Raw genomic sequence first — 24127 nt, 5'->3', positions numbered from 1 at the left:
GCATCTCTAATTTTGTTTTTCAAGAGAACAATTACTCACATCTATATTTTTGGAATTTCTGTATATGTAAATCGGGGAAGTACACTAAATATTTGTATACATATTTAAGATCTTACCAGAGTAAATATTTACCGTTTGCTCTTAGATTATATTTAAATATTGTTATATTGTAATATTTGTTTAGTCATTGCAATTGTAATTAAATGTTATCGATAGCTCGATATCCGATGTTTACGTTTATCTCTCCGCTGAGCAGTGTGAACACTCTGAAATACTCGATATCTTCATCAGCCGGGCGCTGTACACGTATGACGGAAAATTGCATGTTTTCGAGACGTTAACCGAGTGTTCCGCACAGGAATTGTCCCAGATCCCTCGGAATGGGCATTAACGTCAGCAGGACGGCCGACCTGGCTTCCAACCAGTGGCTCCAGCGCTTTGTGGGCCGCCAGCATATCGCGCATGATGACGAGGTCTTCTGGAGCGGGCTCCTCAACTATAATATTGTGCTGCCGGAGAACAGGTGAGCGCTAGCTCGTGCCCTGTGGGCGCAGTTGGTGGCAACGTCAGCAACGCTTATTCGACTCTTCGTTTCTTGCATTGCAGCCAGGACCAGCTGAACCTGGACAGCCGGCTGGAGGCGCTGTGCCAGTCGTTCATCGGCAACAACCTGAAGACGGGCAACTTTGGCTCCCTGGTGACCGTGTTCCTGGAGAAGACCAGCGAGCTGCTTTCGCTGTCCGACCAGGAGAGCAACATGCATGTCTGGCAGACGTTCAACGCGCTGTTCATCATCCGCAGCCTGGTCAAGTACATCAACGAGACGGGCTCGGAGTTCCAGCTGCTGCAGCACTTCGAGGCAATGCCCAGCGCAGAGCAGCTGCAGGCAGCCCAGGAGCAGCAGCAGCAGACGCCGCCGGAGAGCGCCAGCATAGCCATTGAGGCCACAGAACAGACGTCGACGGCGCCTGTTCCAGTTATCGTGGACGGGGCCAAGTTTGAGACCTTTATCGATGCGCTGGTTAACCTCATTGTGGTGATTCCCGTCAAGGAGTTCACCTACCACCTGCACTTGGAGGCCGTCAACACACTGATCACGCTGCTGTCGGTGCACCTCTTTGCCCAACAGCCCACGGACAAGTCGATCGTGTTCCGCACGGTCTTCAAGTGCCAGCACGCCAACGTTCTGATGTCGGCGCTGCTGCACTTTGTCTCGCGAATGGTGGAGGTTCCGCACACCATGTTTGGCTCCAGCTCGGCCGGATCGTTTGTGTTTGGCATCGCCGAGTCCCTGCTCTCCATCTTCACGTTCCGCAAGCAGCCGGACGTGCTGAAGTCGGGCCAAGCCGCAGGCGGGGGTGAGCTCTCGCAGAAGTTCCGCACGCACTATCCGCTGGCCAACCAGAGCCTGCTGCTGATCCTGATCCTGACGAATCATTGCACGGCGCAGGAGAATGCGTACCGAGCGAGTCTTTTTGGCTGCGCCGATTCCAAGGACTCGCCGAAACAAGGAGCCGTCTCCTTCCAAATCGACTTCTCGGCAGTGTACGAGACGCTGTGCCTCATCGTGACCATCGACCAGGCGACTCTGCTGCTCTACCTGCTGCTCCATCGCAACGAGCGTTTCTATCGGTTTGTCATGCAGCAACAGGACCTGGAACAGCTGGTGATACCCATCCTGCAGACCCTGTACAATGCGCCCGATAGCAACTCGCATCACATTTACATGTCGCTCATCGTCCTGCTTATTCTCAGCGAGGACGAGGGCTTCAACAAGAACGTGCACACGATAGTGAGTATTCCCAACAAGGCTTGCTGATAACCTTAATAACCGATTCGTTTCCCCATTCCCCACAGATGCTTAAGAACATCACTTGGTACACCGAGCGCACCATTTCGGAGATATCGCTGGGCGGCATCCTCATCCTGATTGTCATCCGCACCATACAGTACAACATGCTGAAGATGCGGGACAAGTATTTGCACACCAATTGCCTGGCGGCGCTGGCCAACATGTCCGGCCACTTTCGCGCCCTCCATCCGTACGTGGCACAGCGACTGGTCTCGCTGTTTGAGACGCTGGCCCGAAAGCACACGCGCCTGGATGCGCAGCTGAAGGAGCCCGCCGACAGTGCGGTGTTTGTCAATGTGGCGACAACACCGGAGGATATGCTGCAGGATCTAAGCGTGCTGGAGGAGGTGCTGCGAATGGTTTTGGAAATCCTGAACTCCTGCCTCACCAACCAGCTGGTCTACTGTCCTAACCTGGTGTACACGCTCTTGTACAAGCGCAGCGTCTTCGAGGGCTTCCGCAGTCATCACGCCTTCCAGGATGTCATCCAGAACATAGACATGGTAAAAACTGGTTTTTTAGGTGTTCTTGAGGCCACTTCTTATCGGATTTCTCTCCGCTAGGTTGTTGGTTTCTTCTCCTCTCGACTGCAACGTGTGCAAGAGCAACGTGGCGAACTGGGTGTCAACGAAGTGCTCGAGGTGATATCGAAGGGAGCCAGCCAGTGGTCCAGCGATCGCTTGAGGGTAAGTCAACCAGAGATAGCTAGGATTCGGATAACTATAGAGGGATACTTCCTTTGCAGAAATTCCCGGACCTTAAGTTTAAGTACGTCGAGGAGGACGCTCCCGAGGAGTTCTTCATTCCATATGTGTGGACGCTGGTCTGCAAGTACGGCTGCGTGCACTTCAGCTCTGAGAGCATCAAGAGCGTCACCACGGACATTGCCTGCTAATATTTACCCCTCGCTCCCCTTTACACACGCGCACACACACTCCGCTTCGGTTTCTTCAAACACCTTTCGCTTTTCTCTAATTGTGTTCCGTGCTACCTTTAAAGCCATCTACTTAGGGAAGCCCCGCCCTAATCCCTGCCTGATTCAAGCCAAAATACCGAAAAAGTTATAGCAAACGAAGGAGATAACAAGGAAAGAGGCACACACACATACACGCATCTCGAAAATGTTGACGATAAATTGAAACAAAAGCTAATCAAGCGAACTAACGATAATACCTAGAACTAGTTACGCTAATATTATACGTTATCCTGGAAACATGATCATACTTTGCTGCGCCAACAACTGAAAGCATACTTAGAGGAGAGTTAAGCTCCAAAAGCCTATCGATCGACGGTTCTAATCAACGGGAAGAAGCAAATCCAATAAAGACCGTATATATACATATTTAAAAATCGGAATATATATATGCATAGATATATTTACATTGTGTATGTTAGTCTATGATAATTAAATATTATTATTGTATTTAGCAATTGGAAAAGTCGATAAATTATATATATATATATTAACTAAAGTTCATAAAGTCATGTGGTTTCCCTGGGCTGTCAGTTCGCTTTCGGTGGAATAAGATAAGGTTTTTAACATCTCAATTGTGTTGCTTCACTTCTTTGTCTTATCTGTAAGGGAAAGACTCCAAGTTTTTATACCCTTGGAGGGTGTTAATAATTATAGATAGACGTCTGGAAGGCAGTGAAAGAGTCATTTCCGACACTATAAATAATACATAACAAATGTATGCATGTATTCTTGATAAGGAAAGGGGTTACCTACCATTACAATTTTCCAAAATTTACAGACATTATAATTTTTAAAATATAAAATACTATTGCTGATTTGTTACATACATTTTTGGCTTAGTTATAATCGCTTTCAAATGCATCTCCCTGACACATTTACAAACTAGGAGCGCGCTGAATTTGGGTTCCTTACTTGTTTATTAATGCCTTTGAAATTTGTCAAAGAGAGAGTGAACTTGATTAGTAAAATATTTCTCATGTTTATTCCATGGAAGTAAGTGTTAAAAATAAATGTATTATTTCTTTAAACATATCACTACGTACTTGGTTATTTAACTGTAAGCACGAACTGACTGAGCTGTCGGAATTTAATTTGGAATAAATTAAAAGCAAAGTGAAAACCAACCAACATGGACATCGGCACATCTCTGGTCAAATACATCCTCTTCATATTCAACATCATTGTGTCGGTCATCGGCATTTCTGTCATTGTCTATGGAGTGATTATTATGAAAAGCATCGAATTGATTAAGGTTAATGGAGAGGTGGGCTTCCCCCCATCAGGTCTTCTGCCGATCGTACTGATCTTCATGGGGTCGATTGTGCTATTCATCTCGTTCCTGGGCTGTTGCGGCGCAATTAGCGAATCGATCTGCATGACCATGAGCTATGCCGTTTTCATGCTGATCCTGCTGACTCTGCAGCTGACGCTGATTGTACTGCGGTTTACAAACAAGGACAACTTCGATTTGGCCATGGGCGATGTTATAGAAAAGGCCTGGGAGGTGGACCGGGGCCGTGGAGGTGTTTTCGATCCCATTCAGAAATCGGTAAGTGATGGTTAAGAAAATTAAGTGTGGTGTTAACTAATGGAAACTTTTCAATACCTTAGCTGCACTGCTGTGGCCATTATTCCGCCGCTGACTACCTTATGAGCGCACAAACCCTTCCAGAAAGCTGCTGCGATGGTGCCTGCATGAACCCGCTCAACATCTTTGGAGGATGTCGCGCCAAGTTCGTCGACACGATGTCCGTTAACACTGACAGGACCAAGTACGTGGTCATCGGCCTGATTGGAGTTGAGTTTATCGGTTTCATCTTTGCCTGTTGCCTGGCCAAAAATGTTCGCAACAATAGGGCGAAAAGCTGGGCTGAGAACGAAGCTGAGAGCGGAAGTGAGAGCGGAACTGAGCTTAGAAATTTGCCCTGAAATTATCAGCTCCGCTTTCCGCCAACAGTGTGACCGCGGCTTAAGGCTATATGAAACGCTGACAATTTTGTACATCCCACAAGCTAACAAAACACTTTTCCAAATCCTTTAAACTTGTTAAACAGAAAGCACAGAAAAATAACTAAATGAACGTTAAGAATAATAAACTTTTGAAAAGCCCAAACGAAACAAGGCATAAATTTATACAAATTTATTTCCCATCCTCAAAAGGTTTAGTATATCTACCCCAAAAAATGGCTTTCCCAGTGGGTATTTATCATTGACTAGCAATATTACGTATACGACCGAGGTACTTTTTCTTAAATAAACATTTTTCTTTCTTTGAGGGCACTTCGTTATGTGCTTTTTACTGTGCATATTTGCACTATCAGCGGATGCAATTATGTGGTTCCCATTAAATACCCCGTGTTACTAGATTTTAAAGGGTATATAGCATAACCTCATATCAAGAATGCGGCTCATTATGGTTATAGTTCAATCTTATAGTAACAACTACATAGGTATTTGTTCAAAAAACACTAACAAAAGCTACATAAAGCTCGATAAAATACCAAAGCAAAAACACTCACAATAAAGTAATAAAACTAAACATAAATTAACAATAAACCCAATAGTTTGATTACTAAATCGAGCAATAAGCAAAATAATATATACATATAATTATTTTATAAGTAGCTAAAGGCAATCATATATAATTGTTAGTTATGCACAATAAATGAAAATTAAAACGAAAATATTACGCATACGCAGTGTAGCTCGGCGCCAGGCTTTTTTTAATATATATAATTTTCCATTACTCATAGGGGCCGCGGTGCTGACGCTTCATTATGCATATTTGCACTATCAGCGGCGGCAACAACAATAATGGTGGGCCTGCCATATTTACAACAATTACTATGTATTTTTCCCACCAGCACCGGCGAACGAGAAAAGCAAAGAACCGACTTTTACTGGCTGCTTACATTAAAGTTCGTTGACTTCAGAAGCCAATAATGGCAACGTGGTGGTGGGCCGAGGAGGAGGTGGCAGATTGTGGTCGGCCGACTCATGTGGCTACTGCACTTTTGTCAGGCCCAGCAGCGTACGTGTCTCAAATAGGCAAGTCCGAAACGGCGGGAAAAAATACCCATAGTAAACAATTGCAATAAAAAAAACAAATATAGATAAAAATTGCATTTGTTTTGTAGCCTCTGAAAGCCGGAAAATTTGTTATTTGTGAGTTTTCCATGGCGTGTCGCTGCCTCCTGTGCGCTTAGTGCATTTTAATTAGTTGAAGCCCGCAAAAAAATTAACAAAAACAGCATAAATATTTGAAATTTCTTTGCTTCTCTCTCTCTCTCACTTTGCCTCTCATTATTATTTTTCCATGCTGGCTGCCTTTTGTTGCAATTGTTGTAACTGGCCACTGGCAGCTATGCAGGTTAAAAAGGTTTATTGACTTTATGGCTGCACTTTGTTAGCCACTTGTTGGTGGATGTTGTTGCATTGCATTGCCATTGCCCAATTGGCCAGAATTTGCCAGAAGCTTTGTGGCTTCGAAAAGTGGCAAAGAAAACTCCAAAAGCCATTGCCCAATTCCAATTAGATAAAAGCCCCCTGCTTCCCCTCCTTAGGGGTATGATTTGTTGGGTAAATTATTATTGTTAATTGGTAAAAACTATATAAATGATGGCATTGTAAGTTGTAACATTTGTGAAGTTTTATATATATATTGTATTGTAGCAATATCTTTTTATAATCAATATCTTTGCTCTGGGTAAAATGTTCTAAGTTGAAGAAAACGTTTTTAGGCCTAATTTTAAACTGGTTCCATTTTAAATTATATCATAATTATATCAAAGCACTTAAGTACTTTAAAATAGGTCACTTAATTCAAGTCCCAACTTATCTCAAGTCTCTTAAAAAACAGAAAATTGGAACGGCTTTTGGCCAAGTTTTTTGTGTGTGTGCCAAATTCCTTGGGCACTGGCCAAAAGGCTTGGATGGAGCTGGAAGCCGGTCCAGGTCCAGTTTGCCGGTGGAGATGTTGCAACTAACCAAGACATGATGGAACTCCATTCAGCTTCAGCTCGGCACAGCCCGCATTTTCGCATTTTGTTTTGGCAAGCTGCTTCAGGTCATTGATCCAACCAATAGATGGATAAGATGGAACGGAGGGCTTGCTGTTTGTTTATGAACCCATTTACTATTTATACGAACGCGGGCTCGTGGGCCCGCACAACAATAATCTTGGAAATTTGGCCCAGTGCCCAGACCGAGCCCAGATCGAAGTCGGGCGAGCTTTGGCCCTCGGCGAAGTTTCGCTTGAGCGACCTGCGAATGGACGAGTATTGACTGAATTAGATTTCGTGTTATTTCTTTCCTTATTTCGTCTGGTTTATTGCCAATCCGGCTTAGCATAAATTCGCACCTTTCAATTGTTTATGTTTACTTGCCTCGGCTTTGGCTCGGATTCGGTTTCGGTTTCGGTTTCTCACCGGTTTGTTTGTCCAATTCCATCTGTCCAAGTCCGACTCCGTACCGTATCCGTGCGTATTTTTACCGCTGACGTAGTGGTTTGCCTAGACCCACCTAGCCACCACCACCCATTGACGTGATTCGTGGTCCACTCATCCGTCCGTATTTGACCTTTGCTAGCTATGTATGTGATCTTGTTTGCTCGATCGATCGATCGATCGCATGAATGGGGGCTAGTTTTGCATTGAGAGCTGGCTTTGGACCATTTCCAAGTGAAATCTATGAAAGTTGAGCCGCCTCTGGCAATTGCGCCAAGAGTACGATCTCTCGCACTTTTTGAGGCCGCCGAAATATGTATTTTGTCGCTTGGGGTTTAGGTAACCAATGAGCAATGTCTCAAAACTTTGTTTATAAATATTCATTGAACCAGTTGCCGCTCAGCGTCTATCTTTAGCTTTATTTTAAATATTTAACTTGCTTATCAACAAACATTTGAAACTGCTAGAACTCTCTGGAAACTAGCTGTTTTGACACACATTTTGTCAGAAATAAAATGCATTTTTTATTTAAATTGGGTATGTTTACGTCTATCAAAGACTTTAAAACAAAATAGGTAATTAATTAAAGATTTTATTTCCGAATGGCATAAGTTTTCCGTGACAATACTTATTTATTTAATAGAAGTAAAATAGTATAGCAGACTTGGACATAGAAGATTCCTCTTCAAACAATCAGAACCAATAATAGACCCACTGAAAATTCTATGCTTACTTCTGCAAATTATAGAATTATATAATTAATACTTTTCTCACTAAAAAGATATCTATATAGTTTGAATTTTTATAAAATTGTTTATTTCATACAAATATTTTATCACAATAACTTAAGCTCTAGATGGATCGCTCGAGGGTGTTGGACACCCCAAAAAAAGTACATAATAAAATGGGATCAATGACAGAGAAACTACATAAATATTAGGTAGAAAGGAGAACTGTTAATCGCTTGGATTGTGATGTGCGTGAAGTTTAAGTTAACGCTAAGTACAGTATTATGCTGCTGCCTTTGGTTCGCTACTTTGCGCAGGTCGAGGGAGAAGCTGGCGCGCCTTTGGCAACACACATCGGCCATCGGATGCCGCCGATCAGGACTCATCTACATGCCCTCGCAGGTGGACATGCAGTCCTTGTAGCTGGGGAAGTTGTTCTCGTTGCCATCGCAGCCACCAAATTTAAACTCGACGCACTTCTTCTGCTCCGGATCGTAGCGCCAGCGAGGAATCAGGGCCCGGCAAACGCCCTTGCGCGCCGGCATCAGACAGAACTGCTCTGGGTGGGTGTTGCGGCCAGTATTGGCCACATCGTCCAGCGAGATGGCGTCAAAGAAGTCACTCACATCGTCGTACAGGTCCATGGGTCTGGCCTCGCTGCTTCCAGCTAGAAGGAGGAGCAATAGCGCCACTGCCACCGTTCCCACTATGAGTCCTCTCAATTGGTCGCACATTTTGTGTGAGTTTTTAAAATGATTTTTAACTATTTCTGTTCACAAATCTTTTTCACTTGTGTTCACCTGTCGACTTGCGGTACGCAACTGTTGGCTCTGCAGGTCCAGCTTTTAGTTTTATATGGCCAGTTACGTGCCCGATGGCGCGGAGATCCGTAGTCCGAGGGGGTCGAACTCCCATTTAAGAGCTTAAACCGAAGCTTTCGGCTTGCAAGCAACGCTCTTAAGACTTAAGTCTCTCTTTAATCACATTTGGGATCAGTTTGTTGCTTCCGAAGGTCGAAGGAATGCTCTGTTATTTGGGTTTCAGATAAACAAAACTTGGACAAGTTGAAAACAATAAATATAAAATTAAAAGTCATTAGACATTTAAATTTTACTATATTTTAATTACCACAAAATACCTTTTTATACCCTTGCAGGGTATTATAATTTCAGTCAGAAGTTTGCGACGCAGTGAAGGAGACGTTTCCGACCCTATAAAGTATATATATTCTTGATCAGCATCAACAGGGGAATCTTTCTAGACATGTCCGGAAGAAATCGATTTTTTGGCCATTTTTGCGAAATTTGATAAGGGGTTACATCATTAAAATTATCAAAAATGGCCAAAAATCGAATCGAAATTAATGCATTTTTGGCTTAGTTATGATATATTTTAATTGTTACCTGCAAGTGTTTACAAACTTTGGCTGGCCAAAGTTAGCTTTCTTTTTTCAAATTTAACGACATTTCAGAGTATCTCGCTGCGATCAATCGATTAACGATCTTTAAAGTTATCGATAGCTTGTATCATCATTGCACATCTCTACATTGTTTTATTGTGAAATCTGGCGCCGAATTTGTTTAAATCAGCTTAAAATAATAATTAAACATTAACAATGGCCCGTGACTCCCTTCTATCGTGGATGCGAAATCTCGGAGAGAAGGGCCGTCAAAATGAGCTGGAGCTGCTGATTCAAAACAAGCCCATTAAGGAGGTAAGAGTCCTTGAATTCGAGGCGTCTGACTATACTAAATGTAATTCGTTTTTTAGCTAACTGACACACTCACCGCCACGATGTGTCGCAGCGAAGGGATAACTTTTTGGAACTACTTGCTCCTTGGCTTCAATCCGGACAGCCAGGAGGCACGAGAGAAGCGTTTCGCCTGCGTGCGCAGTTTCATGGACGGGCTGCGGACCGTGGAACTTAGCTACAAGCAAACCTTTGATTTAATCACGCGCCTGTCCCAGGACCTTGTCACCTTCTCCTCCGACCAGCTGGCCTGGATCGTGGAGCATTGCATTGATGGGCTGCGTCTGGGAGACGCCAAGTGCGTGGGCTGGAAGGATCTGCTGCCGGATGCCCTGTCCCTGCTGTCGGCCAGGCCGCGGTTCCTACTCAATGGCATATATGTGGAAGGAGCTGAGTACAGAAAGACGACAGTTCGAAGCATTTCCACCATGCAGTGGCCATCAACGATCCTCACGCCCATTGCCGATATGTTCAAGTGGGTTCAAGTGGCTCATTTGTTATATGTTAAACTGGGGGCTAAGTAAGTCTTTTTGCTTTCAGGGAAATGAACCTCAGCAGTGCCGAGGTGGTGACCGTGCTGAACAAGTTCTCTGGCGCCCTGCAGGAGCAGTCTCCCATGGAGCTGCCAGCCCTGTGCTTTCAGCTCTTTTCCATGTGCACCACTGCCTCTCAGTTGATAATTCCACTGCTGGCACTGGAGAAGTACTTCCATCGCAATTTTTACAAGCGCCTGTTCTCGGACATGTGCAGCAATTCCACAAACCTGGATAGCATTGGTGTGTCAAAGTTTTCTGCTGTTAAATTTAGGGGTTTCTAATGCTCCAATCTCTCTATTCAGACTCCTATTCGGACAAGGAACTGCGGGAGGCGGAGGAGACCATATTGCATCACTTGAACTACTGTACCATGTACAAGCTTACAGAGAAGCACTTGGCCATAATGCTGAGAGTGAGCCCTTGTACTAATGATTACCAAATTTACAATTTAAATCTTTGCTTCTTTGTATTTCTCAGAACTTCCAGCACATGCCCGATGTGGTCCTAACTCCCTTTATGCTAAGTGCCATTATATCCATGACGAGCATAAACCGCGATCCAGAGTCTGCACGCACCTCTCACTCCGTACTGCTGCCGTTTCTGCGTAATGTGATCAAAAATAACGAAGAAGAGCGAACCTTGGCCGACTATTCCGTGTGGTATCGGGACACTTTGCAGCGCAAGCAGGTCGACCTGCAGCAGGTTTTCGCTGTGCTCATAGACCAGAACAAGGATGGCAAAGATGTGATCACACCCGGCCTGGTTCATCTGATATTTAACCTGCTCAAGTCGCATTCCCCCAAGATGCACACTTTGTCCATTACCTTTCTAACTAAGTTTATACGCAAGCGATTTATTTTTGGCCAGGGAATAATTAAGCGGATTTCCGAATGGATGATTGTATACCAGGATCAGAATCAGTTCTCGGGTAAGCCTGCCTTATTAATAATTAATAATTTATTAATAAAGGTATTTCTTAAAGAATGCCTCACCCTACTGAGCGTGGCCGATACGTACACCGTCTCGGAGTGCATAAAGACCATTCAAAACGTTATGGAGCACATGCAATGGGTGAGTTAAACAAAGTTCGATTGGTTTATAGAAACTAAAGTTAATGTTACTTCTTCGTAGCTTTCTGGTGAGCAAGCCATGCGCATGATGAACTTTATTTTGCCTTTATTGAAGATATCCAATCGCGTACGCGATGCTCTGATTGATGTTCTGTGCAAGGCCATGAGCTCAAGGTGGGTTTTACACTGCTAAAAAAGTTAATAAAGAACTATAAATCAATAAAAAACTATTTTAAATATAAAAATTATAAAATCCTTCTTTAAATGTAATTAATTCCATTCACTTTAAATAAAAAGATTGTAAAATCTTTATTACTTTTTAATTTGTATATAAAAGTTGATTAATACCACTTAATTATAATTTTTAGCGGCATCCAAAAACGTCGAATGGCCATCTATGGCTTCTGCATGATCCTGAAGCAGCTTAACAACAGCAATGCCGCGCGTCAGACTTCAAGTGCCACCAGCTTCTGTACGCAACACAGTATTTCCGGTTACTCCATAATGACCCAGAACACGCTGGGAAGTCGCAGCAATCCTCAGCGTAACTTTGACATGCTGACCCTGGAAATTATAGGAATGTTGCGAAATTGCCTGCAGCAGCAGTTTGAAATTCGTTGTACCCTTTATGAGAGTAAGTTGGGGAGTAATTCCCTTCACTAAGATATTTTTATATTTATATATCAATTCTGTATACATAGATCTCCAAAGGGCCGTTGAGTTGAATGCCAAACTGGTGCCCCATGTCCTGCAGGTCATAGATTGGCACTTTCGTAGCTTCTTTGAAACGCCCTCGGCGGAAGATGCTGGCGATGATCTGGATACGGTGTTTCGCATTCGCTACGATCAGTTAGTCAGCGCCAGTGATGAACAGCATATGGAGATTCAGCTCAACGATAACCTGGGCCGGCTCATTCAGTTTGTGGCCAACTGTTTGGCCATCTTTGAGCGGGCGCCATCGGGCTACGACACTCGAGAGATGAATCGCCTCATGAACCTTTGTGAGCAGCGGATGGCCGCCAATAGATTGCCATTGGAGGATATTGTAAGAGCGATATAAAGACTTTCTTATGAATAAGATATGCGAATAATGGAATACCCTTCCCTATAGGCACCCCCAGCCACGCATCTTAAGTGCGCATTGGTTTTGCAGCAATTTAATATAATCGAAGGACTTATATCCCACTTGTTGCTTCGGTCTAAGCCGCAAAACGATGCTGTATCGCAGATTCTGCCACTGTTTAATCAGCATCTTAAGCTCTTGGAGAACCTTAAAACCCTGGCGGGTGCCTCTAAAAAGGGTTTAAAACAGTCAGCCAAGCAAACGGGCAACAACACAACGCGATTTAATACGCTTAATCTGACCATGAACGGGGTCCCAGTGAAGAGCATGTGCACGCAGCCGGAGAATATTTGGGATCTGGCTATACTAGAAAAGCTGCTGCATCTATTGCTAGAGTGAGTGGACACACATATGCATTGAACTAACCTTATTCTCCTCTTAAATTCTAATCAAATATTGCAGTGACGTTGTGGCCTTTGCTGCTCCCGAGAAGACCACTCTCCTGCGCTCAAATCAGCCTCTCGTTCGCTATACTATATTGACTACTGCCCAACGACTGGAGGGCATACGCCAAGAGCCGGACTATAAGCAGCTTAGCTATAGCAAGCGGACCTTTAAGCAGCTGGCGGATATTACCAAGGTCATCTACGAGCGCTGCATTCGTCGCCTGCCCCAGTTGTGGCGGGACTTTGACATGGCCAGCTCTGCCTTGGCCGCTCAGTGTTTTGCCGAGTGCCTGAGGACGGCCCATCAGACCTACCCCAAGAAGTTCCACGAATTCGTCAGGGTATTTGGTAAGACACCTCTAAAGTTAACTCTAAAATATCCTAAATGGAGTTACATACAGATATGGCATCCTTAAACAAGAGCAAGGAAGTCACCTACGTTGTACAGGATGTCCTGGACGAGTTTATGTTGGAGTACGGCAGCGATGAAGCCATCTGCAACGATGAATCCGTTGCCAAGGTGCCGATTTACCTTTTGGAGGCACTAGAAATACTGCTGGATCACATTGAGTTCGGAGAGCGAGCTGCCACCGAGTCATACACTTGGCTGCTGGGCTTTTGCAACAAGCACGAGATCCTCAATGGCGAGATGGGTATCGTACATCGAATGCTATTTACCCAGCGTCAGAAAACGCATTCGGGACCATTCTTTGAGAGTATTGCCAGGCAATTGGGACATGTCCTTGGCACCCAAAATGACAATTTGGCTTTGGATTCCATGGAGCTGAGCCTGAAGTCGATAAGTACCGTGACTGCCGAGAGCTGTCTGCAACACCTCTATGCAGCCATCCAGAAGCAGTTGACGGATGTGGACTACTTTGTTACCAAGGCCAATAACTTGAACTACAAGTGCCAGATAGTTCCCGAAACGGATCAGATATACTGGCGGGGTAACCTCGATGCCATGGATCGTTCTATTTGCACTCAAATAATCCACATATCGCGCACTTTGCTGTGGCTCACCCACCTGTGCATTCCGCTGGGTGCCTCGATGGACGGTCTGATGAAGCTGTTAATCCAGCACTATACGTGTCTGAAGAATCTGGCCAAGCACTACATATTCTGCTACTCATCCGATGGAAGCGTGGAGAATATTCGAAGCACCAAGTAAGTCGAAGCTTTATCCTAAAAATGATTTCCATACCCTTGCTACTATAGAAACTATCGGAAAATGAAATTATATCCCTTAAAATCTACTTTAAATCAAAAATTAGGAATTAAAAATGAAATTACTTACGTACTGCAAGGGTATTTAAACTTCGGCTAGCCAAAGTTAAGCTTCTTTTTTGTTAAGTTAAGTCTCACCTTCGATTGACAGATTCGAGCTGCTGCTGAGAGACGTGGGCAAACAACTGCCGGCCAATGTCTATGAGCTCATTACCTACATTGAAGCGAACACCCTGGATGAGGATGCCCAGCAGCATATTAAAAAGCGCAAGGTTCAGGCTGAGCGAGCCAAGATTCTACGGGAGACAAGGCTCATACCCAAAGTCATCATGGTTATTGAGGACTTTAACAAGCACATTATCCTGCTGTCCAAGAAGACCAAGACTCAGAACAGGCTGACTGACTACCTGCACTTGGGCACCATGCGTGACTTTGACATCAAGTCGACCGATCTGAAGGCGGCCATAGAGCGAAGCTTATCGGATGGCCGTAATATCTCCGGAGAGGAGAGTAATGCGGAGGATCCGGAGGAGGCTGTAGAGGAGGATGCCCAGTCCACCACATATCCGGAGGAAGAGAGTGGTGAGGAGGCTGAAACTGAGGCAGAGCCTGAGGAGATTGAAGAGCCCGTAGTTGTGGAAAAGAAGAACCAGCGCCGTAGGCGTGCTCCCAGCAGTGAGTCGGAGGATACGCAACCGAAACGGAAAAGAGGTCGCAAGCCTGCCAGTGAAAAGCAGGAATCTAAGGCAGAGCTGCCACAAGCAAAGAACCCTAAAAAGGATTCAAATAAGCAGCCCAAAAAGACAGCTCAAACCGCATCAGACGAGAATAAAAGGCCCAAGAGATCCACAGAACAGAAAGGGGAAAACCAAAAGACAAAGCAAGCCACGCCAGAAAAACCCGCGGCCAAAGATAAGCCTCAAGTCAGCCGCCGCTTAGGTCTTGGCCGCTCGGGGAAAAAGTGAGTTTAATTTAAAGAGTTTTTGTTGATTTATATTTTTCTAATTTACATTTACTACAAGTTTAAAGTTGTAAATCTCTTTACACAACTCAAATATATATAAAACGTTTGTTTTAGTTAAGTAATAAATCGCGTCAAATGTATTTTAGGGGCTGATAAATAACATCTCGCTTTGTACACTTTTTACCACTGCAAAAAAGATACTTATTAGTTTCAAAATATTGCAATAAGAATATAATATATATACTCACAGTTTGATCATGTCCATGGCCAGAGACATGTACTTTCCCACTACCGTCCACGGTAACTGTTCGTCCGTCTGGTCGCTTCCACACCGAAACGTTATCATTCCACACGCCAGCTTGATCGTCACGAGCCACAAAATTGTCACCCTGCACACGGGCATCATTGATGCTGCGACTGCTCCTTTGCACCACAAATTCTCCGTTGTTGTAGTCCACAGTGCGACCAGGTCGCTCTACATGGAACTGGGGGCTGCGGCTCTGCCTTGAAACCGCAAATCCTCCCGAACCGACATCCACAGTGCGACCAGGTCGCTCCACATGGAACTGGGGGCTGCGGCTCTGCCTTGAAACCGCAAATCCTCCCGAACCGACATCCACAGTGCGCCCAGGTCGCTCCACATGGAACTGGGGGCTGCGGCGGGACCTTTGAACTACGAATCCTCCGTTGTCGTAATCCACCGTGCGGCCAGGCCTCTCCACATGGAATTGAGGGCTTCGTGGTCTTCGTGGAGCAGGACCGGCAGATGCGGGGTAAGCTGAATAAGGATTTACAGCCACCAGGCCAGGACCGCTGATTGCATGGCCTTAAAGATAGCATGAGATTATAAAAGCATTCGTTAGATGTGTATTATCCGTTGCCTCTACCTGGTCGTCCTCCGGCTGTTTTACGGTTCACATAGGTATTTCCCTGTTCATCCGTATAGACGTGTTCCTTGGGCGACGATGAGTGCTGGAACTGACCGCCCACTCCGGGCACCGTGTATGCGCCATCGTTCTGTCCTCGTATGTAGACCTGATTGCCCGGTGTGCCAAAGACATGCGGCCCATTGCGACCATCGTAGGTGTGCTGGGGATCGGCCTCGGCAGCTACGGTGGGGAATAATAAAACGGAGATTAATCTGGGCTGCGAGGCGGCGATGAATTGGGGTTGCTAACCGACGTAGAGGAGACCGCAAACGAGCGGCACGAGTAGTCCAAAAAGATGCATTGCGCGACCAGTGTGTGCTGAAGCTGAGCTATAACTAACTGGCTTGACTTGCTCCCGGTATTTATAAGTAGCTGCGCAGTAGTCTAAGATCAGGTACACATTCACAAATTAGCGACAGCTTCTGAAAAATTCCCAAACGTCACCGCGCACCCTCTCGGAATCGGGAATGATAAGGGAATACGAGCGGGAATTCCACAAGCCGATCGAACATATTGACCCACAACAATCGCCGATTGCCGATCATTAAACGCATCCACGGGCGGCGGCGGCTTTGTCTACCCAAACCTGATTGTGCATTTTGTAAACAATATCAAAGCTGGATCTAGCTGACAATCAAATTAAGGGGGTCATCCCATTTTATACCCTTGCAGGGTATTATAATTTCAGTCAGAAGTTTGCAACGCAGTGAAGAAGACGTTTCCGACCCCATAAACCATATATATTCTTGATCAGCATCAACAGGGGAATCTTTCTAGATATGTCAGGAAGAAATCGATTTTTTGGCCATTTTTTCAAAATTTTATAAGGGGTTAGGGTTACATCATTAAAATTTTTGATTTTCATAAAAAATTGAATTTTCAAAATTTGTAAATGAAGTATGCAGATTTATTAACTGTAAAAAATCTTGCGCAGAACAGTTTTCCGATTTAAAATTAATGCTCTTTTGGCCGAGTTATGACATTTTTAATTTTAAAAAAATCAAGAAGTTTTTTAATATAAAAAATCAGATTTTATAATACAAAATAATGTTTTTCTAAGTCAAGGAATCATTTTCGACCCCATAAACCATATATATTCTTGATCAGCATCAACAGGGGAATCTTTCTAGACATGTCCGGAAGAAATCGATTTTTTGGCCATTTTTGCGAAATTTGATAAGGGGTTACATCATTAAAATTAGCAAAAATGGCCAAAAATTTTGATTTCTTAAAATTTTAAATTTGGTATGCAGTTTTTTTAAATTAATAAAAACTAACACAAAACTGCTTTCCGAATCGAAATTAATGCATTTTTGGCTTAGTTATGATATATTTTAATTGTTACCTGCAAGGGTATACAAACTTTGGCTGGCCAAAGTTAGCTTTCTTTCTTGTTTTTTATATATTTATTAGGTATATAGTTCTTAAGCTTTGTTTTAATATAAATATTATTTATAAGTAATGTAAAATATGTGGTTAAAAGGATATTTCGATATTCCATGCCTTTAGAATGTTAAAGCGCTGAGAAGGAATGCTTTGTAGGAGAGCTTACTCCTGCAAAGATTATTTCTATTGCTTATACCTTATCTTATATATCTTATCAATCCAAAATTTGAATAATTTATATTGAAAATCGATTAAAATCCCGTTTGTTTTGCTTGTTTCTGATAAAAATTGGAGATAGTGCGAGCCCTATTTCGAGTCGAGGGTATTTAGAAAGCTATAACTAAAGTTCTACTTATTATTTTTAGATGAAAATTTATAATTAAGGTGTCGAAATATACATTAATAAGTGGTAATAAACTTGAAGCTCTCACTGTTTACTGTTTGTAGAAAAACACCCTAAAAACCCCTATACAATATTTTTAATTTGAAATGTATATCTCTACTGTCGAAATATAAATTATTAAGTAATAATAAACTTAAAACTTTACCGATTTACTGGTCGTAGCAAATAAATCTTAAGAAATCTTAAGACACCAAAACAGCAGGCCGTTTAACCCTCTCAATAAAACACAAAATCTACACTCTTGATAAGACATAATTTTATGATTTCCTTTGTTTTTAGTTTTTTCTTTTTTTTTATAAAGATAGACAAAGACCAGGATTTGAATAGAAAAAGATAAACACATTGAAACATTAACATTAAATAAAAAGAATAGTCGGTCTCGGTTGCGGGTCGGTGTAGCGTTTGTACTGACAATTGGCTTCGGAGGAGCAGATCGGAGCTAGTCCTCCGGCACCTTCCACTGCAACTGCTTGCCCCGCTCGTACAGGTTCTTTAAAGCATTGGTGAACTTCTTGTCCGCCTGCAGCTGCAAATAGTGTTTGTAGAGCTGCAGGGTGGTGCGTGCATCCTCAATAGAGTCGTGTGTCTCGGACTGGATCTTGGAACCTGTATTTAGGCAAAGATTTCATTTAATTAGAAATTCAAGCGATGCAATAGTAGAACAAACCCAGAAAATGCCAGGCCAGGAATCTCAGCGACACCATTCGATGATGCGGCAAGTGGAATAGGTGCACCGTGTCGATTATCTGCTCCGACGGCACATAGATGTTGATGACCCTAAAGTCGTTTTTAAGACCATGTCCCACAAATATAACACCCACATCCACCAGATACTTAAGCTTCTGGTACGAGTACTTCAGGGCCGTCAATCGTTTCTTGCTGAAGTTGGCGTCCAAGTCGCCGGGCTTGATGCCCGAGAACTGTGTCAGATAGTCCACCACCTTCTCCTGCGTGGAGATGTAGTCGTCCATGAACGGTACACCCTCATCCGAGCCTTGTCTGCAAGTACATTTGTGTCAGCACACACACAGAATTTTATTGCAAAGTGGAGATGGAAGCGTACCCTCGAATACAGGAGATGCGTGCCACGCTCATGTGACAGGGCTTTATGGTTGCCGTCTTGCCATCCGGACGGATCTCGTTCTCCTCGGGATTCAAGGTAACGAACTCGGCATCCATGGCCACCAGGTCACCGGACTGCGGCATCTCGTTGGCTTGCAGAGGCTTTAAAGTGGCGTCCGTGCTTAGGTTGCCACCAGGCAGGGGACCCGCCATGTCCTGGCAACAAGAAAACATGATTAAAAATCTCTACAGGGGAAAGGCAATGGAAACCCACCTCTAGGAAGGGATTAGTGAGGTTCGTGGGCGAATCGCCGCAGCTGCTCTCCGAGGGAATGGCCGCCTCGTCACTGTCTGTGACAGTGGAGCTGGAAGTGCTGGCAGTCTCCGAATCATCCTCGACGCTCTTGTAGAACAGCACGCAGGGCATCTTCCAATCTAAAGTAAACCAAACCGACTCTTGCGGCGACACCGGAGAAATGCTAATCAAAATTGATAAATAGTAGTTTGAACATCAAAAATAAACTCAATTATGTAGAAAGAACCCACCTGAAATCGTTGAAAATATACCATTGATGCTGGGGATCCTCGGGAGATTCGGCCAGCTTCATGGTGTGATATTGCCGGTGGACATTGATCAGGGAAACCAGGTTCTTTTGAGTACCATCATCCACCTGGCAGACCACAGCGTGCAGTGCATACATGCGTTCATTGTCGCCGGTCTTGGCTGGCTCATCCTCCTGCTGCTCGGATTTTTCCGTTTGAGTTTGTACCTGCAGCTCACCCTGCTCGTTGATGTCCATGGTGAAGGTTAGGGGAAACCAGGACTTTTGCCTTCCATTGGGTGAACTGCTGGCGTTGCCTGCCGCTTGGTTGCTGGTGTGCAATGGTGACTTTCTGCAAGGACAGTTGGGATACAAGAGAATTTACAGAGGAGATCTTACTAACCTATCGGGATGCATAAAGTGGCAGTCGCTACGCGAACAGTTGGCACCATAGCGGCAGGGTTTGCTGGTGCTCAAGGAGGTGGCTGCCTCGGCTGAGGGCTTCTCGTTGCACCGATTGAGCTGGCGCTTCAGGAAGCTAATGTCTTTGTCGTTGTTAAGGCCACAGTTAATGGCCAGAGTTTGCGGCAGAGATGTGACCTAGATTGGAGTTAAACTTAAGCTTAAAACACATAAAAGAAGAGGAGTAGGTAGTGACTCACCTTCACGCTCTGGTTTGTGGGGGAGAACTTCTTGCAGTTCTCGCAAAAGGCCTGAATGCTCTTCTCCGAGCTGAGGGAGCGCTTTAGAATGGTGCCAAAGTGGAAATACTGCTCGCTATCCTTGACATTGGTGGGATACGACAGGTTACAGGCCAGCAGGATGTTCTCCTTTGATTTCTCCGCCTGGCATTTAATGCAGCGATTGACACATATCTGCTTGGTCCCAAAGATCTTACTGATTTCCGTTTCGGCGTTTATCTTACTGCGTTCTCGATCCCCTTCCTCTTTTGAATTATCATCTGTTAAGACAGGGAAGAGTTAAAGTGACCAGGGAGAGGAGAGACCATTACTTACCACCAATGGACTCGTACAAGTCTGAGGAACCACTTGTTTCGGAGGCTGGGCTTGGGTTCTCAGCTGAAGAAGGGAAAAACAATGCATAGGTTAGTGCAAGTTTCTGATAAAAAATGTGAGTTAAGATGGTTACCAGCTGTGGTTGTTTGCACAGATCCGCTTGACGCAGAGGAGTTCTTGCTGGAATCGAAGATTTCGTAATGCATTTGATGCAGAATGAATCGGTTCCAGTTCTGAGAATGTGCATATATATATATATATTAAATGTTAATAAAGCCAATCTATCGCTCAACTTGCCTGAATAAGTGTTATTAGGTTGACATTAGAGGAGCGATCCGTCAGTATCAGGCCCAAGGCTGAGGCCTCTGGAACTGTGCGAAAGGAGCGCAGGAAATTGCTTGCCTGGCAGGGCGAGGAAGCTGCAAAAGACGAAAGCAACAGCTAAACTTTACAACATCCAAGTTAACAGCTGCATTAACCCACCGCTACTCTTGTCCAGCATGTGGAACAAGAAGCCCAGCTCGCAGGACAGGCAAAACTCCTTGCTGCACGAGTGCTCCATTAGCTTGACCCGCAGGGGCTCCGTGAAATAAAGGATCTAAAGGGAGCAGAAACTCGCATTATTTGGATTAACTCGAAATAAGAACTTAAAAATCCCACCTGCAGCATGGCATTGCAATAGGAATTGGGCAAGGTGGCCTCCAGCCCGGCAAAGCACGTCTGGTTATGCTGCTCAAAATCAAAGTCTTGGGTGCCCAGCTTTGTGTACTTCAGCTCCACCTTGCGATACCGCCTTGGAATGATCTTGACGCCGTTCTCCGTCTTGGCCACAGCTGCCGCTCCATTGCCATTCGTCATGTTCGCCCCGCCCTGCTCAATGATGTATGGAATCTGATTGCGGCGTGCATTGCGTGGATTCGGAGAGTAGCCAATGGGACCTTGCATTTTCATATTGTTGAGCACCTCGGGATCTATAGTCTTGGGCCTGTGATAGCTGTAGTGCAGCAGCTCCTCTGGCCAGTCGGAGAACCATTGTGTGCCCGTCGTCAAGTGCGGCAGCATGACCGACGACAGCGGGAAGTTTGTGTCCGTTATGGAGACCATTGGTAGCTGCGGCACCACGTCCGCAAACTCCGTATTACGCGAGAAGGGATTGAACTGCGGCTGTGGCGTCTGCACTGCCGCAATCATGTTGATGTGTCCGGATTGGTCGCCAAAGGCCATTGCCTGGGAGGAGGAGCTGATGTCGAAGCTGAGGCACTGGCTGCCATTCGTGTTGATCTGATACATGGAGACGCGCGGCTCGCTCAGCTCCACCGTGTCCACCAACTGGATCTGGCCATAGCTGGAGACTACGGCCAGGCGCGATGTGAGCGAGGGCAGGAACTTCAGCATCTGCGGATCGATCAACATCTGAATGGGGGAGATCAGGCGCAGCATTCGCAGGTCGTAGACCATAAGGAATCGGTCAACGGCCAGGTTGTTCTGCCGCCCGCTGTAGCCGCACGAGATAAGCAGGTTGCCCTGGACACTGAAATCGGAGAGGACATTGGTGTGCGTCTTGATGGTGTGCTGGACACTCAGGCTGTTCAGGTCGCGCAGCGTCACCGTTCCAAACTGGTCGCCGGCGAATAAAAAGCGAGAGTTCTTGCGCAGCACAGTGCAGCCGGCGGCGCCCAGATGCTCTAGCCGGGTTTCCTTAAGCGAGCGCATATCGAAGTCAATGAGGTCCTCCTGGAGCCCAGCCATGACCAGGCGATGTGGTGACAGCTGCAGCATGCACACCATTTCCCTCATGTTGTTGGATCTGTCAAGATATAAGATCCCGCTTTAAAATTAAAGCAATCCAAGCGCAGAATCGAGGCTTACTTATGCGTGAACTTGGGCAGACCCCGGCGGATTTGGTGACGCAGCGAGGTCTGGGTGAGCACCAGCACTCCCGAATCCAGGGTGGTGATCTGACGGACAATGTCGCTGGCGTGCACCTGGAACGAGGTGTACTTCTGCATGGAGCTCGTGTAGTAGGAGGTGACATGGCCCTGCGGAAGGTATATTAGGAATTCAGGAATTAGTAAAGACTAACAGAGACTTGGCGCACTCACTCCCTGGTTTCCCATCCACAGCAACTCTTCATAGTCGTCGAATGCCACGCTGGAGACGCCGAACTGCTCCCCGCCATCGGCCAGGACGGGAACCAGCTCTACATAGTCCGGGTCGGTGGTCCCGATATTAAAACCATTAAAGCTGGGCGAGAAGTGTCCGTTTCCGCGCGCCGATCCCGCCTCGTAAACACCTATTTGCAGAAACGTAAACACAAAACAAAGGAGAAAGCACAGCTGTGAGTGTGTGTGTGTGTGCGGGCGCTATCCGATATAGCGGAGCCCCTGACATACTTAGAATGTCCTCCGAGGCGCCAATCGGATCGGTGCCGCAATAAACGTAATCCATTTGCGGCACGGAACTGCACTCTCTCCGTATTTATTGTATATATTTTCGTCGTTTTACTGCCAAATTTGCCAGAGTGTTGTTTTTTGCTTTGCATAGAGCTGGGAAACAGTCGATTACATCGATTGGTCGATGCATCGATTCCCTTTTATATATTTTTGGTATTTTTGGTTGGGCGAGGCGGTCACACTGCGGAGGCATGCTGGCAATAGGCAAGTTTCCGATCAGAATATTGCAATTTTCGCGAAAAAACTTTAAAACAATGGCTGACCTGCAGAAGATTGCGGACAACAATAAGCGCGCAGAGGCGCTGATCAACTCGATCGAGTCCGAGGCAAGTATTCTTCGTCCCACGACGAGCTTTAAGTCATCATCTTCTGGCCCACAGATCAATGCCATCCAGAAGCAGCTGGTGGCGCGGCAGAAGCAAGAGCTCATCCAGGAGAACGCTCAACTGGCCAGGGAGGTGGAGGCCGCCTTGGCGCAACTGGTGCAGCTCGAGCTGAGGAATGGCAAGAAGCAGATTCCGGTCCCCGGATCCCGGGGACTCTGCACCAGTGCCGCCCCAGAAGCTCCTCCGGCTAAGCCGGCAGTTGCACCTGCGGTCGCTGCTGAGAAGCCGGTCAAAGAGCCCAAGGAGAAGAAGGTAAAGGAAAAGAAACCGGCCGCCGAGAAGCCAGCCGCCGCTCCAGAGGCCCCGGTAGACGTTGGCCGGCTGGATTTGCGCGTGGGCAAGATCGTGGAGGTAGGCCGCCATCCCGATGCCGATAGCTTGTATCTGGAGAAGATCGACTGCGGAGAGCCTGCTCCACGCACCGTGGTCTCGGGCCTGGTGAAGTTTGTGCCCCTGGAGGAGATGCAAAATCGCCTGGTGGTGGTCATGTGCAACTTGAAACCGGCCAAGATGCGCGGCGTCACCTCGGAGGCGATGGTGATGTGCGCCTCGACGCCGGACAAGGTGGAGGTGCTCAGCCCTCCTCCCGGCGCAGTTCCTGGCGATCTGGTGCACTGCGAGGGATACCCGCGCCAGCCGGACGCCCAGCTTAATCCCAAAAAGAAGATCTTCGAGACGTGCGCTCCGGATCTGAAGACGAACGGAGAGCTGGTTGCCTGCTACAAGGGTGCCGCTCTCCATGTTCCCGGCAAGGGCAACGTGGTTGCCCAAACCCTCAAGAACGTGAATGTAAAGTGAGCGAGCCAATAAACGAAAACCATCACTGCCTGCAAGGCGTTACGTTACCCAGAGCTTCTATGAGATTTAGTTTTATTTCACAGGACAGCAGTACA

General features: G+C 45.7%; 7 protein-coding genes across 8 annotated transcripts; 4 read left to right on the top strand and 3 right to left on the bottom strand.

Annotated features, from left to right (window-relative positions):
- The first annotated feature begins 273 nt into the window (after positions 1 to 273).
- On the top strand, positions 274 to 3333 carry LOC108082518 (dymeclin). Its single transcript, XM_017177945.3, has 5 exons — positions 274 to 523; positions 607 to 1792; positions 1858 to 2355; positions 2416 to 2538; positions 2598 to 3333. The coding sequence occupies exons 1-5, from the start codon at positions 381 to 383 to the stop codon at positions 2745 to 2747; spliced, it is 2100 nt and encodes a 699-aa protein (XP_017033434.1). The 5' UTR covers positions 274 to 380; the 3' UTR covers positions 2748 to 3333.
- A 536-nt stretch (positions 3334 to 3869) lies between these two features.
- On the top strand, positions 3870 to 4933 carry LOC108082386 (23 kDa integral membrane protein-like). The gene is made up of 2 exons (XM_017177729.3): positions 3870 to 4377; positions 4440 to 4933. Exons 1-2 carry the CDS (start codon positions 3958 to 3960, stop codon positions 4755 to 4757), a joined length of 738 nt encoding a protein of 245 aa, XP_017033218.1. The 5' UTR covers positions 3870 to 3957; the 3' UTR covers positions 4758 to 4933.
- Positions 4934 to 8114: 3181 nt separating this feature from the next.
- On the bottom strand, positions 8115 to 8812 carry LOC108082384 (kunitz-type serine protease inhibitor bitisilin-1). Its single transcript, XM_017177725.2, has one exon. The coding sequence runs from the start codon at positions 8733 to 8735 to the stop codon at positions 8388 to 8390; it is 348 nt and encodes a 115-aa protein (XP_017033214.1). The 5' UTR covers positions 8736 to 8812; the 3' UTR covers positions 8115 to 8387.
- Positions 8813 to 9544: 732 nt separating this feature from the next.
- FANCI (Fanconi anemia complementation group I) lies at positions 9545 to 17756 on the top strand. 2 transcript variants are annotated; one of them, XM_070284069.1, is made up of 14 exons: positions 9545 to 9715; positions 9772 to 10226; positions 10292 to 10527; positions 10590 to 10699; positions 10765 to 11215; positions 11270 to 11358; positions 11419 to 11531; positions 11726 to 11991; positions 12059 to 12402; positions 12469 to 12815; positions 12883 to 13214; positions 13268 to 14033; positions 14245 to 15054; positions 17738 to 17756. In XM_070284069.1, the coding sequence occupies exons 1-14, from the start codon at positions 9617 to 9619 to the stop codon at positions 17739 to 17741; spliced, it is 4422 nt and encodes a 1473-aa protein (XP_070140170.1). In that variant the 5' UTR covers positions 9545 to 9616; the 3' UTR covers positions 17742 to 17756. The 2 variants fall into 2 exon arrangements, with proteins under 2 accessions (XP_070140170.1, XP_017033517.1); XM_017178028.3 differs by lacking the exon at positions 17738 to 17756 and having other exon boundaries at positions 14245 to 15066.
- Positions 15060 to 16362, bottom strand: BaraB (Baramicin B). Its single transcript, XM_017178029.3, has 4 exons — positions 16236 to 16362; positions 15945 to 16166; positions 15306 to 15883; positions 15060 to 15243 (listed from the first exon to the last, which is right to left on the bottom strand). Exons 1-4 carry the CDS (start codon positions 16285 to 16287, stop codon positions 15238 to 15240), a joined length of 858 nt encoding a protein of 285 aa, XP_017033518.1. The 5' UTR covers positions 16288 to 16362; the 3' UTR covers positions 15060 to 15237.
- A 253-nt stretch (positions 17757 to 18009) lies between the features above and the next one.
- Positions 18010 to 22946, bottom strand: PAN2 (PAN2-PAN3 deadenylation complex catalytic subunit PAN2). The gene is made up of 15 exons (XM_017177806.3): positions 22789 to 22946; positions 22498 to 22688; positions 22265 to 22434; positions 21056 to 22202; positions 20879 to 20993; positions 20693 to 20814; positions 20529 to 20628; positions 20396 to 20458; positions 20042 to 20340; positions 19783 to 19979; positions 19384 to 19731; positions 19112 to 19316; positions 18839 to 19053; positions 18443 to 18774; positions 18010 to 18381 (listed from the first exon to the last, which is right to left on the bottom strand). The coding sequence occupies exons 1-15, from the start codon at positions 22841 to 22843 to the stop codon at positions 18215 to 18217; spliced, it is 3726 nt and encodes a 1241-aa protein (XP_017033295.1). The 5' UTR covers positions 22844 to 22946; the 3' UTR covers positions 18010 to 18214.
- A 59-nt stretch (positions 22947 to 23005) lies between these two features.
- Positions 23006 to 24092, top strand: AIMP1 (aaRS-interacting multifunctional protein 1). Its single transcript, XM_017177812.3, has 2 exons — positions 23006 to 23174; positions 23229 to 24092. The coding sequence occupies exons 1-2, from the start codon at positions 23040 to 23042 to the stop codon at positions 24030 to 24032; spliced, it is 939 nt and encodes a 312-aa protein (XP_017033301.1). The 5' UTR covers positions 23006 to 23039; the 3' UTR covers positions 24033 to 24092.
- The last annotated feature ends 35 nt before the right edge of the window (positions 24093 to 24127 follow it).

This window comes from Drosophila kikkawai, chromosome 2R (assembly GCF_030179895.1).
Source record: "Drosophila kikkawai strain 14028-0561.14 chromosome 2R, DkikHiC1v2, whole genome shotgun sequence".
Classification (NCBI taxonomy): Eukaryota; Metazoa; Arthropoda; class Insecta; order Diptera; family Drosophilidae; genus Drosophila; species Drosophila kikkawai.
This window is presented reverse-complemented; position numbering and strand designations above follow the sequence as displayed.